The sequence below is a fragment of the Microcaecilia unicolor genome, chromosome 5, assembly GCF_901765095.1.
Source record: "Microcaecilia unicolor chromosome 5, aMicUni1.1, whole genome shotgun sequence".
Classification (NCBI taxonomy): Eukaryota; Metazoa; Chordata; class Amphibia; order Gymnophiona; family Siphonopidae; genus Microcaecilia; species Microcaecilia unicolor.
Genome location: NC_044035.1, coordinates 325902692 through 325916682, shown reverse-complemented (window position 1 = coordinate 325916682; position 13991 = coordinate 325902692). Strand labels below are relative to the sequence as shown.

Here is a 13991-nt window from a genome sequence, read left to right as displayed (position 1 = left end):
ATACAGTCTTGTCATTGGTTGTCGTCCCAGCTCAGGGCTTGCGATTTGGCTTTTTCTTTGCACTGAGTATGGTATTCTAGTTTTCCTTTTTTTTGCTTACTATTCTCATGGCCTGGTGGCACAGCTGGCCAGTCTGGTTTGGTTTTCAAAACTTCAATCTCCCATGATTGTCACTCACTGTGGTTCATATCTTAATTCAGCAAGAATGACACACCCACCTCCATGGGCGTAGACTGGGGGGGCGAGGGGGGCAATGCCCCCCCCAAACAAGAATGAGGCGCCGCCGCGCCAGTAGTTAAAAAAAAAAACAAGCAGGCACGCGTTCCTCTCCATCCGCTTGGCTTCCCTGCCCTCTCTGTCTGCGTCCCGCCTTCCTCTGACGTCATTTCCTTTCGGGCGGGACGCAGACAGAGAGGGCAGGGAAGCCAAGCGGACGGAGAGGAGCGTGTCCGTCTACCCCCTCTCTTCCTCCCTCCCTCCGGTGCAGGCAGCAGTCTTTTTCAGCGTTCCTGGCAGCGGTAGTGATGTACACGCTGCCTTCAGCTCTGCCCCAAAGTCTTCTCTTCAAGTTCCTGTTCCCGCATAGATGGGAACAGGAACTTGAAGAGAAGGCTTCCGGGGCAGACCGAAGGCAGCGTGTACATTGCTACCGCTGCCAGGAATGCTGAAAAAGACTGCTGCCTGCGCCGGAGGGAGGGAGGAAGAGAGGGGGTAGACGGAGTCACGATCTTGGACCTTGCGAGGGGGCAGCAGAAGGAAGATGGATGGAACTGGGAGGGGTGGGGAGCAGATGGAAGATGGATGGGACTGGGAGGGGTGGGGAGCAGATGGAAGATGGATGGGACTGGGAGGGGTGGAGAGCAGAGGGAAGGAGCAAGAGATGGTTGGGACTGGGAGTGGTGGGGAGCAGAGGGAAGATGGATAGGACTGGGAGGGTGGGGAGCAGAGGGAAGCCTACTGGAAAGAAGACACTGCATAAAACAGAAGACACTGGGACCAAAGCGAATAGAAAAACTAAATGCTCAGACAACAAAGGTAGATAAAAGTATTTTATTCAGAATTTATTAATTGAAATATGTCAGCTTTTTGAAATGTGCATCTGTGATATTTTGCCTGTAAATTTCAATTCCTTCCTCCATATTAGCATATTCATTTGCATATGTATATATGCAAATGAATATGCTAATATGCTCCGCCCATCCTTTGCCCCCCCTCCCCAAATGAAACAGTCAAACTACGCCTATGCCCACCTCCTCATCTTTGTAATAATTTTCTAATATCAAATTTGAAACTTAAATATTTATACATTTTTTTATTTTGTAGTTTGTATCAAAAATATTTTTAAAGAAACTCAGCTTTAATCCATTTGTATAGTTTTTTGTAAATGCTTAAATTGCAATAATCATCTCAAAGATGTATTTCAGCTGGGGGGGGGGGGGGTTGTCCACAAAAAAACTCTTCAAAATCTGTATCATCAAGTAGGTGCTTTCAGTCTATATTCCAGCAACAAAATATGACTCAAAAGACCCGGAGCATGCAAAACAGGTTATTATCTATAAGCGTAGTAAAAATGTACATGCCCAAGCCCATAAACCACTACTAAATGGACTTGGGAAAAATCCACCATTCCAGGAATAACATGTATAGAATGTTTGTACGTTTGGGAAGCTTGCCAGGTGCCCTTGGCCTGGATTGGCCGCTGTCGTGGACAGGATGCTGGGCTCGATGGACCTTTGGTCTTTTCCCAGTGTGGCATTACTTATGTACTTATATATCAAACACAAAGAATACAACAGATATGCATTAATGCTAAAACTTAGCAACACCTTGAAGAGGTGTAATTAAGGGGCCCTTTTACTAAGCCATATAGACGCCTACGTGCGCCCAATGTACGCCAAAATGGAGTTACTGCCTGGTTACCACATGGCCCTTGTGGTAATTTCATTTTTGGAGTGTGTCCGATATGCGCGTTTGAAAAATATTTGTTATTTTCGTGCGCGCATAACGGACACACGCCAAGTGGCATTTGGCGCATGTAGGTCATTACCACCCGGTTACTGCATGAGTCTTTATCGCTAGGTCAATGGCTGGCAGTAAGGTCTCAGACCCAAAATGGACGCCCGGCAGTTTTCATGGAACAAACTACCAAACACTATAAAAATAACACGTAACTTAACAAACTTCAGGAAATTACTGAAAACACACTTGTTTGAAAAAACTTACAATAAGAATCCTCCTTTGAACTTGATTATTCTATACAGTGAATTTTTTCTAGTGAAAAAGGTGCTGGTACTCAAATGCCAGGCCACCCTTCAGGGGTGGGGTGATCACTGAGGGACCTACCCCATAACAGCCAGGCCCCCTGCAACCAGTCATAGAATCTATGACAAGGCAGAATTGGCGTGTAGATCCTGAACTCTTTCATTAAAACTTGAGGACCATGGGTCAATTTTAGCAGACAATAGAAAAGGTGGCGGTACTCAGTACCCCCAAGTACCCCCTCAAAAAAAGCCCTGATTCTATATCTAAACCAACTACCTACTAATCCCTCTAAACTGATTATATTAGCCATATTATCATATTTATTTTCTCTTTCATTATGTGTTATGTAAATTATTCCACAGACATATCTTCCTTAATTCTTACATAGTAATATGTTAATTTAGAACAAACCTCTTACTCTGTTCATAACTATATCTTTTGCAATATAATGTAAGCCACATTGAGCCTGCAAATAGGTGGGAAAATGTGGGGTACAAATGTAGCAAATAAATAAATAAATAAATTTTGCCGCACGTCCATTTTCGACAAAAAAGGGCCTGTTTTTACAGGTGCGCTAAAAAATGGATTGGCGCTTGCCCAAACCCCGCACCTACACTACCGCAAGCCATTTTTCAGCGCACTTTTATAAAAGTACCCCTAAGTTTTTATGTACATTCACACACACATTTTATTCTCCACGGTAACACGTACATCATTTATATCTCATGAATTCTGGCTGGTCATAGGCACGTGTTTTTACATCCGTCGACAGCAAGTATTAGTGCAGTTTAAGTTCTATAATCTGCATTCTGTTCTTAGAGCACCCTGTGGGTCATCTTGACTTTTCCCAAAGCAACGGCATTTATCGAGGTAGAAGAATATTTACTTTGCTAAATCACCAGACAATATATACAGAACGTTTAGGCACTCCAGAACATTAAGGTATGACATTTGTACTAGTCTGTGGTCTCTGACTTTGAAGTCTATTGACTTTGAAGTTTATTGATTTACTTTAAGCTGAGCACTTATTAACCCATATACCAACAGGCCTCTGCAACTATTGTTTAACGAGATTAGAAAGTGTGAAAAGGATAGCAGAGCTGAACACGGCAGGCACCCCAGTGCTTGTCAATGCTGTAAAAATGTTTTCATCTTTATAGGTTCAAATGCCTGCCACTGACTGGACCAACAGCAAAGGTGATGCATGAATAGCTCTGATCACCTCTTTGGTGAGGGCAATTGAGGAGGAACGGGATTGGTTGACATGATTTTTGTAATTTGAAATATTGCCTGATTCACTCCATAGTGATATCAGGGGGTAGGACAGTCTCTACTAGGGTTTTTGAACTATATTTTATAGGATTTCGTAAACCGCTTTTGGTCCTGTTTCTTCAGAAAAAGGTGATATTGAAGAAAGAGATGAGAGACTGCGAAAGATATTATCTTCAGCTAGGATTTTTTAGTCTAGACTCTGGAATGCTCTTGTAGATATCTTTTTTTTTTTTGTTGGGCCAATGAAAATTAGAAGGCAATTTTTTAAACTGCCACTTATGGGCATCAATGGCATCATTAATTTGACAGCGCTTATGTACAATAGATGGTATTATATAAGATGACACCTGGGTTCCATGGAAGTGGAGGAGTAGCCTAGTGGTTAGAGTGGTGGACTTTGGTCCTGGGGAACTGAGGAACTGAATTTGATTCCCACTTCAGGCACAGGTAGCTCCTTGTGACTCTGGGCAAGTCACTTAACCCTCCATTGCCTGCTGCATTGAGCCTGCCATGAGTGGGAAAGTGTGGGATACAAATAAAATATATATATAGCACCTAATTGCAAGGGTCATACACATGGACGGAGCATGGGCAGGCTATGAGCCTCCCTCAAAGTTATGCGTGTAGTTTATAGATGATATCACTTGGCACACTTAGGCACTCCAACCTACATCTGCCATTGATATGTGTTAAGTAAGCGTGCCCTAAACATGGACACGCCAATTCTGACTTACATTAGTATTCTATAACAGAATCTTGGTGCCACGTTGCTGTTATAGAATTGGTTCTAAGCACATGGCATTGCGGTGCCTATACTGAGATGCCAATTCATAGAACTGCCACCTTATTTTTTACCAGTACCAAAATAGCTACTAGAAAGCTGCACTAAAAATATTGTAAAATAAATGTAAAATCCAAAATATGAAACTGCTACCCAAATGGACATGTCCTTCATGCTTGGGCTACAGAAGAGCTTCCTACACCTGTCCTGGAGACCCCACGGCTACTCAGGTCTTCAGGCTATCCACACTGAACTTGTAAGAGATCAATTTGCATATACTGTGGAGATCCAGCATATGCATAACCTGAAAGCCTGACTGGCTGTTGGGTCCCCAGGGTAGGTTTAGGAAGCAACAGGTTGAAGAATGTGAGACAAGATAATAGATATGAAGATTTACAATAACCTCTAACCCCCCCCCCCCCCCCCCAAAAAAAAAAAAGAAAAAAAGAAAAGCTATTTTCAGGAAAAACATTATTTGCATTTTTCTGCAAGAGTTTATAATGTAAAAATGGGAAATTTTCTGGAAAGCTGACATCTGTGGGCAAGATGAATCTCACCATGAATTCCTGATCTCATTAAAGCAAACATCAGCTTTGTTCTAAGTTTTGTACAACAAGGGATGAGGGACCATTGGCCCCTGAGGAATGCACACCGGTCAGTTTTATGGGCCATCCCTCATGACTATGTATCAGATCAATTTGCATACACAGTGCCTCAGCTATTTGCAGATCTGTACCATACATGTTCATTAGAAATACCCCAAGAACCCAACCAGCATATAGTTCTTGAAGATTCCTCATTGCTGCTCTAAAGTGAGATAAGGTATTGAAATATTTGGCACTCAGGTATCCATTGCTATGGAAAGATTGAGGCAACATTGTATGACTAGTAAAAGGCACTGCCAGGGTTTGGTAAGATGGGACACTGAAAATCACTACAACCAAAATCTTTGTTATTCCAGTGTTGTTCGTTTTTGGCCACTAGCTACGTTGCACTTTGTATTTTTAAGCTTCCGGTCTACTTTTCTAATCACTGGTGATGAAAATTACCATGACTAAGGGCCGGGCTGTGTCATACAGCTTGGTAACTGAGGGGTCATTTTACAAAGGCATGCTGAAAAATGGCTTGCGGTAGTGTGGGTGAGGGTTTTGGGCGGGCGCCGAACCATTTTTTAGCGCACACCTGTAAAAAAGGCGCCTTTTTTGCCGAATATGGATATGTGGCAAAATCAAAATTGCCACGTGTCCATTTTAGGTCTGATACCTAACCACCAGTCATTGACCTAGAGGTAAAGAATCCGGGCAGTAATGACCTATGTGTGTCAAATGCCACTTGGCGCACGTTCGTTATGTGCGCCCAAAAATAATTTTTCAGATACGTGCCAAAAATGAAATTACCACAAGAGCCACGCATTGGGTGCACATAGATGCTTACGCGGCTTAGTAAAAGGGCTCCTAACATTTTTTTTACAGCTCTGATGTGGCAGCAAAGACGTGTCAAAGATTCAGTCAGCAACACAGTATTGTACAAGTTCATTTTTCCAGCCTTGTCAATGTCCGTTTGACATGCCAGATGTGTAAGCAAAATACTGACAGTGTTTGCCTTTTTTTTGGGGGGGGGGGGACATGGGGGTGAGGTTCTTTGAAATAGGACATTCTGTATGTATGTTCTCCAGATAGATAAATCAGAAGGGTGTGTGATGGAGTGGAATTTTGCAAGAGAATGTCTTAAGGCACCTTTATGTAGTTAATATTGCACCGGAAACAAGACCAAGCATGGTTCCTATTGCCACAACAAAGTCTAAGAACTAACTGAAAAGGAACCCGATGATCATTCCAAACATGAGACTGAATCAGTAAATCAAAAGCTGTTGGCACCTGCTGTGCACATTCTGAATTGATGCTGTTGTTTTTCCTCCTTTGTGTCCAGGCAACCGTGAAAGTATGGAGATGCTGTTTGAGAGCAAAGGATTCGATTACACGCACGTCCTCCGTCTGTTAGAGTCATCTCAGGAAGAGGTTCGACTGCTGGCAGGTGCTACTCTGGCAACCTTTGCTTTCAACAATGTGAACCAGCAGCTAGAGATAGTTGAATCGGGTGGTGTGAGGTGGCAGAATTTCCTACCTTTTCTGCAGTCAGGGAAGGAAATTCACAAAGTGCATGCTGCCTTCCAGGTAAGGTAGATCAAGGACATAACATAAGCTCTAATAGCCAGAGGGCTGGATTCAAGAAATGATGCTCAAAATTCAGCACTGAAAAATATTTGGTGTTGAACGGTATTCCAGAAAGGGCGCAAGCATTTACATCAACTGAAACGAAATGTAATGCCCGGCAGGCAAGTTGGGCACGGATCCCCCAAATTCTATAATACTCTGTGCATTTTAAGGGAATGCCCCTAAGCCGCCCATGTCCCTCCCACACGGAAACACTTAGCTATTCTATACAGTGGCGTCGCGAGGGCAGCTGACACCCGGGGCGGGTCGCCGCTGCGCACCTCCCCTGGGTGCAGCGCGACGCACCCTCCCCCTCCGTAGCGCAACACCCCCCCCCCGCCCGCCCACAAGAACATACCTGGAAGGCGGTGAGGGGCGGGTGGGAGGGCCAATCTGCCGAGTGCACGCCGCTAGGGGGGTGTCGGCGCCTCGCTGGTTCCTTGCTCTCTCGGCCCGGGACAGGAAGTAACCTGTTCCGGGGCAGAGAGAGCAAGGAACCAGCAAGGCGCCGACACCCCCCAGCGGCGTGCACCCGGGGCGGACCGCCCCACCGCCCCCCTTCCTACACCACTGATTCTATAACAGGGTACGTAGGTGTAGTTCTGTGTTTTGGTGCCTTGCTTCGATTATAACAGAGTAATGGAAGAGTAGCCTAATGGCTAGTGCAGTGGGCTGAGATCCTGGGGAACTGGTTTTGATTCCCACTGCAGCTCCTTGTGACCCTGAGCAAGCCACTTCACCCTCCATTACCCCAGGTACCAAAAAAGAAAAAAAAAAAACCCCCAAACAAGCAAAAACCCCTTAGACTGTGAATCCACTAGGGACAGAGAAAGTACATGCAATTAGAATATGTAAACCACTTTTGGTTGTATCCACAGGAAAGCAGTATATCAAATCCATGACCCTTTACCTGCATATAATATGTACAACATTGTACGTCTAGTGTAGTGGTTATTGGCACCATAGATAGAATTCCCTAGAGAATGTCTAAAGTTACCAAATTCCAGGAGAGAGTATATAGGCTAGTCCTGAGTTTCCTGATGCATTCTGGAACCTCCAGTAAAGATTTCAATGAGTAGAATTAGGAAATAGAAATCCCATTATGTACTGCGATTCATTGACAATCAGGACTGAACACAGGGTCACCTTCCTGGCAATGGATAACGGGTAATTTTATAATGCATTTTCTGCATTTAAAGCATATTTTACATGCGGGAAATGGCTCTGTTATTTGTGTGGGTATATATGTTCAACCAGTACATATGCCAACAGGTGTACATTTATGAGACCATAGATAGATGTTGTTAGAGATGTAATTTGAGTGGAACTAGGGAAGGATTGCCAGGTATAAGAGTTATACAAAAGGCATTTACATGCAGAAAGTGGCACCTGCATCAGATGCTTTCATGTGACCGTATTTGTGTGCTACTGGGGATTATTCTGGGAATCTATTTTATAAAAGCACATAATATGCATATGCTGCCTTTATAAAATAAAGAATCCCAAAGATAATACTATTAACAGCTTGGAGAAGAGACAGCTGAGGGGAGACATGATAGAGGTATATAAAATAATGAGAGGAGTGGAACAGGTGGATGTGAAGTGTCTGTTCACGCTTTCCAAAAATACTAGGACTAGGGGGCATGCCTTGAAACTAAAGTGTAGTAAATTTAAAACAATGCTGGCTCCTTGCTCCTGTCTAGTCCACTGGAAGGTAGGAAGCCATTTGGTAAATCTCTGCTTCCACTCCCCCGCGCAGCCATCGCCGTTCACTCAAACCTGTGAGCTGCTGCATCCACGTGTTCTTTATGGGAGACAGATGCTGGGAAGGGGGAGGGGGGAGATGCTGGATAGAATGGGGAAGGGGATGGATAGAAACATATTAGCATATTCATTTGCATATATATATGCAAATGAATATGCTAATATGCTCCGCCCCATCCTTTGCCCCCCCAAATGAAACAGTCAAACTGCGCCCATGCCTTTAACAAGTTAAAATTACTATTAAATAAGGCTCCTACCTGTGGTTGCACTATATAGTTTTTGTGCCTGAATAACTCATCTCAAAATGGGGCCGGAATGTCCAGTGGCAATGTTAACCAGTTGCTCAATTTCAAGGAACAGCGATGGATTTATATGCTGGGTACAGTTTATCCCAGTGGTTTAAACCTTGAAATTGACTGGTCCTCATTGCTGGGATGTGTGATTGGTGATTCTCTGAGGCTGATGTAGTGTCTGATTGGTTGGCTGGGCCTTGGAATGTTTGTATAAGAAGGGTGACAGAAGTTATTTCAGGGATATTTAATACAGTAGACTATTTAGTTGGAAGCCAACAATGATACGTGTGAAGCGCAGGGCTCTGTCCTAGTGTGAAACGAGTTGCCTCCGAGGCTTCTTGTCCACTGATATTGTTAGCTTATCCTGTGGATTGATAAAGGATTTATGAGGTCCTTTTACTAAGATGCTCTGAAAAATGGCCTTCAGTAGTGTAAACGCATGTTTTGGGTGCGCACAGAATTATTTTTTAGCACACCTACAAAAAAATGCTTTTTTCTTTTTGCCGAAAACGGACATGCGGCAAAATGAAAATTGCTGTGCATACATTTTGGCTCTGAGACCTTACCGCAAGCCATTGACCTTGCAGTAAGGCCTCATGTGGTAACCGGGTGGTAATGGTCTACGCGCATCAAATGCCACTTGACACGCGTCGGTGCTTTGCGCCAGAAAATACGAAATATTTTTCAGACGTGCACCAAAATTGAAATTACCACGGTAACCAGGCGGTAACTCCAATTTGGCAAGTGTTGGGCGTGCGTAGGCGCCTACACGGCTTAGTAAAAGGGCCCCTAAGTGATCTATTCAGCGTTGGGTTCATTTTAATGCATTGATGTGAGACAACAAGTAATATTAGTGGAAAGTTTGAAAACTTCCCACAAAGATGCAAAGCCCCAGAGTACATGTACCCATGCACTAGCTTTCAAAGGAGACTATGAAAACTGACCAGGAAAAAGTGTTTGCAGATGTTTGCACCTGCATTCTCTGCAGACACTTATTCCCCTTAAGAAACGTACATTTGAAAATGTGCTATTTTTTCTTCCCCAATCTAAACACACCCCTGTGCATGTTTACCATGAATGCAGGTGGAAGTACAGTACATAAGGGGTGAGTACTTTTCAGACAGCCAATTTAGCCAGGTAAATAATACATTGAGCCTGCAAATAGGAGGGAAAATGTGGGATACAAATGTAACAAATAAATAAATATTTCCAATCACTTTTTCATTATTCCCTTTTGTTATTTTGTTGTGACTTTGTGAGTTGCCTGCTCTGTCTCAGATCTGCCTTTTCCTTTATGCCATTCTATCAGCATGATACAGTTATCCTTGGATGGTGAAAGCCGGAAAAGGTGAATTTAGAAGTTTTCACTCATACAGTATTCCCTTGCAGTCAGTTGTGCTGTCAAGAATCATTCTGGATAATGATCCCTCTGATACCTGTGCCACAGGGCTTAGGATTCTGGTGGACACCCTGGAACAAGCCACATCGGATGGCATCTTAGCAGTGGCTGCTGACAGCGTGGCTCGTTTAGCACATACCCGGGCAGGTAAAACTCCACTCTTTTGAATGAGTTCTAAACTATCATGTTACAGTTCTGATATCCAAAGACATGGGCCTAGGTGCCTCCATTTTAGGACCCTACAGCTTGGCAAAATTTCAGCTGAATTTAAATGCCTTGGTTTTTGTTTAAACTGGTGCAAATTTTAGGTCCACTATTCTTTCTGTTAAATGTAGGTTCTTAAGTTAGGGGCCAAGAGCCGAGAAGGTAGTTCTACAAGAGGACACCTATTTTTAGGCATCATGAACATGCCTATTCTATTAAGAAAAGTGTGTGCCAATTTATTTCTTCATAGAACACTAGCATAACCGGGTAAATACATATGTATGTCTTTACATGTGAGATCTTATGCCAGCCATAGAGCTGGTACAAATGCTCGCACCTAGTTTGGGAAATTATGCATGTAAATCATAGTATTTTATGATTAGAGGGCAACTGAAACCAGGGTTGTCGGTTTCGACCAAAACAAAATCTGCGGCCGAAATCTACTGCTCGGTTTCAGCTGAAACTGAAACCATCACCTGCCTGTCCTCCCACAGCAGACAGTAAGTCCCCTTGCATCCCCAACCCTCATCAGAGAGTATGTCTCCCTGGGCCCCACCCTGGGCAGACAAGGAATCCTCCTTGAGCCTACCTTTCAAAGCCCTGGTGATCTAATGGATCTTTGGTCAGGAACCATCTCAATTTGCTCCTACCCGTCCTGGTTACGTAAGCAAAATGGCTGCCAGGACTTCCCGTGGCAGCCTGAGTTTGGACCAAGCATGGACAGGAGCAATCCAGTCACTCTTGCCCAATCTCAAAATGCAACCACAACCACCTGTGACTGAGATGAGCAGGAGCGAATTGGGTGGCTCCTGCCCAAAGTGCTACCAGACCACCAAGGCTTTTAAAGGTAGACCTGGGGAGGCCTATGCATGGTCAGCCTCCCTTGGGGGGGGGAGGGGACTCCTTGTCTGCCAAGGATAGGGCCTGGGGAAATGTGCTGTCTGTTAGTGGGACTTGCTGTTTGCCACAGTGGGGGGGGGAGGGGGTGATAGGTTTGGGAGGGCCTACAGGTGGTCAGGGGACAGGGCCTGGGAAAACTTATTATTGAGCTGGCAGGCAGGGGGGCTTTCATTTTGGGGCATGTGGGGGAGGAGGGGGCAAGCAGGCAGGCAGAGAGTGGCCAGCGGAGGGGGAGTTTCAGTTAAAAATGCATAGAATTACCCATTGCAGGGCTTAGTTATCAATGTGGGATACCATTAAGACCTGTTATTTTACCACTAACTTGTACTATTTTACCACTGGTTCCATTTTATGCAGTGAGACCTAGTTACTAATACCCTGGGTTAATAGTAAAATAATACATCTTAAGAATAACCCATGTTGATAACTTTCCCCCATGATTAAAGGTAAAAGAAATGCTTCTAGCAACCAAAATCACTGCTATATGTAATAAAAGTGAGACCAGTATAGGGTAAACAAGCCATTGTGATGTCAGTGAGGTTGGCTCTTAGGCATTGGTGGAATGAGGCAGTATGACATCACAATTTCAGCTCTGGTTACCAGACTGAAACTCTTCATCCTAAGGGGCAAGTTATCAATATGGAATACTATTAAGACTTGTTATTTTACCACTGACTTATACTATTTTAGCACAAGTTGCCATTTTATGCAATGAGATGTAGTTACTAATAACTGGGGTTAAAATAACCAGGGCTTTTTTTGAGGGGGTACTTGGGGGTACTGAGTACCGGCACCTTTTCCACTGTCTGCTAAACTTGACCCATGGTTCTCGTATTTTAATGAAAGAGCTCAGGTTCTACATACAAATTCTGCCTTGTCATAGATTCTATGACTGGTTGCAGGGGTCCTGGCTATTGTAGGGTGGGTCCTTCAATGATCACTCCACCCCTGAAGGGTGGCATGGCATTTGAGTACCGGCACCTTTTTTGCTAGACAAAATGCACTGAAAATAACACACATTAACATTAGCCCATGTTAATAACGTCCCCCTTGAATGCCTAGTTTTCTTTATCATCATGACCTTTCCTCTGGTCCTGCTGTTTTTAAAAGACTCCGTTTAGATGCCTAATAAAAGTAGGCACCTAAAGCTAGTGGACACCTAAACAATTTGAAAAATGAACCCCTAATGGAGTCATCAACAAATTTGGTAATTTTCATTTTGCCGCACATCCATTTGTGCGGCAAAATGAAAATTTGGAGCTCACTCACAGCCCATCAAAGCCTTCTGGAATTTGGAACCCTTCTCTTTATACTAACAGAGACAGGACTTAAAAAAAAAAAGCAGAATTAAAAAAGTAGATATTTAGTAAAGGACTGACTTAAAGCGTGCAGTATGGCTTGGGGGGGGAGGGTGTTAGTTGCAGGAATACGCTAATTAACTACTTCTGTATGAAGACTGTATACGTGCATGGAAAAAGCCTGCTTTTACATGATCTGAGTGTAGGCATTCCCAAGGTTGTAGTTTGGGCAGAGTGCAGTTGGGGTTGCGATCCACACACATATTTTACAAAGTACTTACAACATTTATACCTCCAGAGCAGGGCTCTGCACTATCACGGCTGGATCTGGAAGTCTATTTCATAAATAGGTGCCAGTATTTCTTTTCTGAATTTCTCACATAGGCATCCTCTTATAAAATCAATCCCTTACACATGAACCTGATAGACATGACATGATTATAATGTTTGCAATCTATCTGTGCTGCTCTAATACTATAATTTGAGTATCCATGCATTCTTTCCAGGTATCGCAGCTGCTCTGGTTTCCATTGACATCGTTAATGTGCTATGCCATCTTCTCTCCAGTGCCTCCAGAGAGGTGCAGGGATGTGCAGCCATTGCTCTCAGCTACTTGAGTTTCAATCACCTGGCAGAGAGGCAGCTATTGAAAAGGTACCTAGAGTTTGATTCTATTTAACCTTATCTATCATTAAAGGTACAGTAAAGTGTCTAAAAGCAATGTACAGTTGTAAAGCTTTTTGTGCATTCTTTAGATTCCCCAGGAATCAATTTTCCTTACTGGAAAAGTTTATGTAAATCTTGTATCTTGCATGCAAGGCTATACCACAGTAATAATCCTCTTTTTAATACTGTAGTATATAGGCTTGCATACCACCATAAGAGGACTAATATTCTTTCCACCCATAGAGGAAATTACTTTTTAAGACAAGTCACTCGTAAATTTGAAGATTTCTAAGTATATATTTGAATGGTTGGCTACAATTAACAGAAATTATAAAAGGTGTGTGATGATTTTAGAAAATTGAGGACTGAAAAGAAAAACAAGACTCCTTGAAGGTCTGTGTTTGTTTTTCAAGCTTTATGAGCACACAAAAAAATATTTAAGAAAACTATTGGGAAATATAGAGACGTGGGGTTGACATGCAGAATTTCTTGTCAGTATTGCATGCAGAGCTGGCATAGGCATTAGGCAGACTAAAGGGCCCTTTTACTAAGGCACACTGAAAAATGGCCTGCAGTAGTGTAGACGCATGTTTTGGGTGCACGCAGAATCATTTTTCAGCGCACCTCTAAAAACTTCATTTAAAAAATTTTTGCCGAAAATGAGTGCTCGGCAAAATGAAAATTGCCACATGTCCATTTTGGGTCTGAGACCTTACCACCTACCATTGACATAGCGGTACGGTCTGACGTGGTAACCGAGCAGTAATGGTCTACGTGTGTAAAATGCCAATTACTGCTCGATTACCGCCCATGTGCCAGAAAATAAAAATATTTTCCGGCACGCGTAGCAGACACACGTCAAAAATGAAATTACCACAAGGGCCATGTGGTACCCAGGTGGTAACTCAAAACTGATGTGCATTGAGTACACGTAGGCAC

General features: G+C 43.3%; 1 protein-coding gene across 3 annotated transcripts in view; it reads left to right on the top strand.

Moving 5' to 3' along the window:
• The window catches only part of LOC115470867 (ankyrin and armadillo repeat-containing protein-like), a 68516-nt gene that overhangs the window by 33489 nt on the left and 21036 nt on the right, over positions 1–13991 (top strand). For 2 of the 3 annotated variants that reach the window (XM_030204461.1, XM_030204460.1), the window contains 3 exons: positions 6245–6489; positions 9975–10131; positions 12893–13040. In XM_030204461.1, the coding sequence (XP_030060321.1) occupies positions 6245–6489; positions 9975–10131; positions 12893–13040 (550 nt within the window). The remainder of the gene's footprint in view (positions 1–6244; positions 6490–9974; positions 10132–12892; positions 13041–13991) is intronic. The other variant, XM_030204462.1, reaches the window with a different exon arrangement.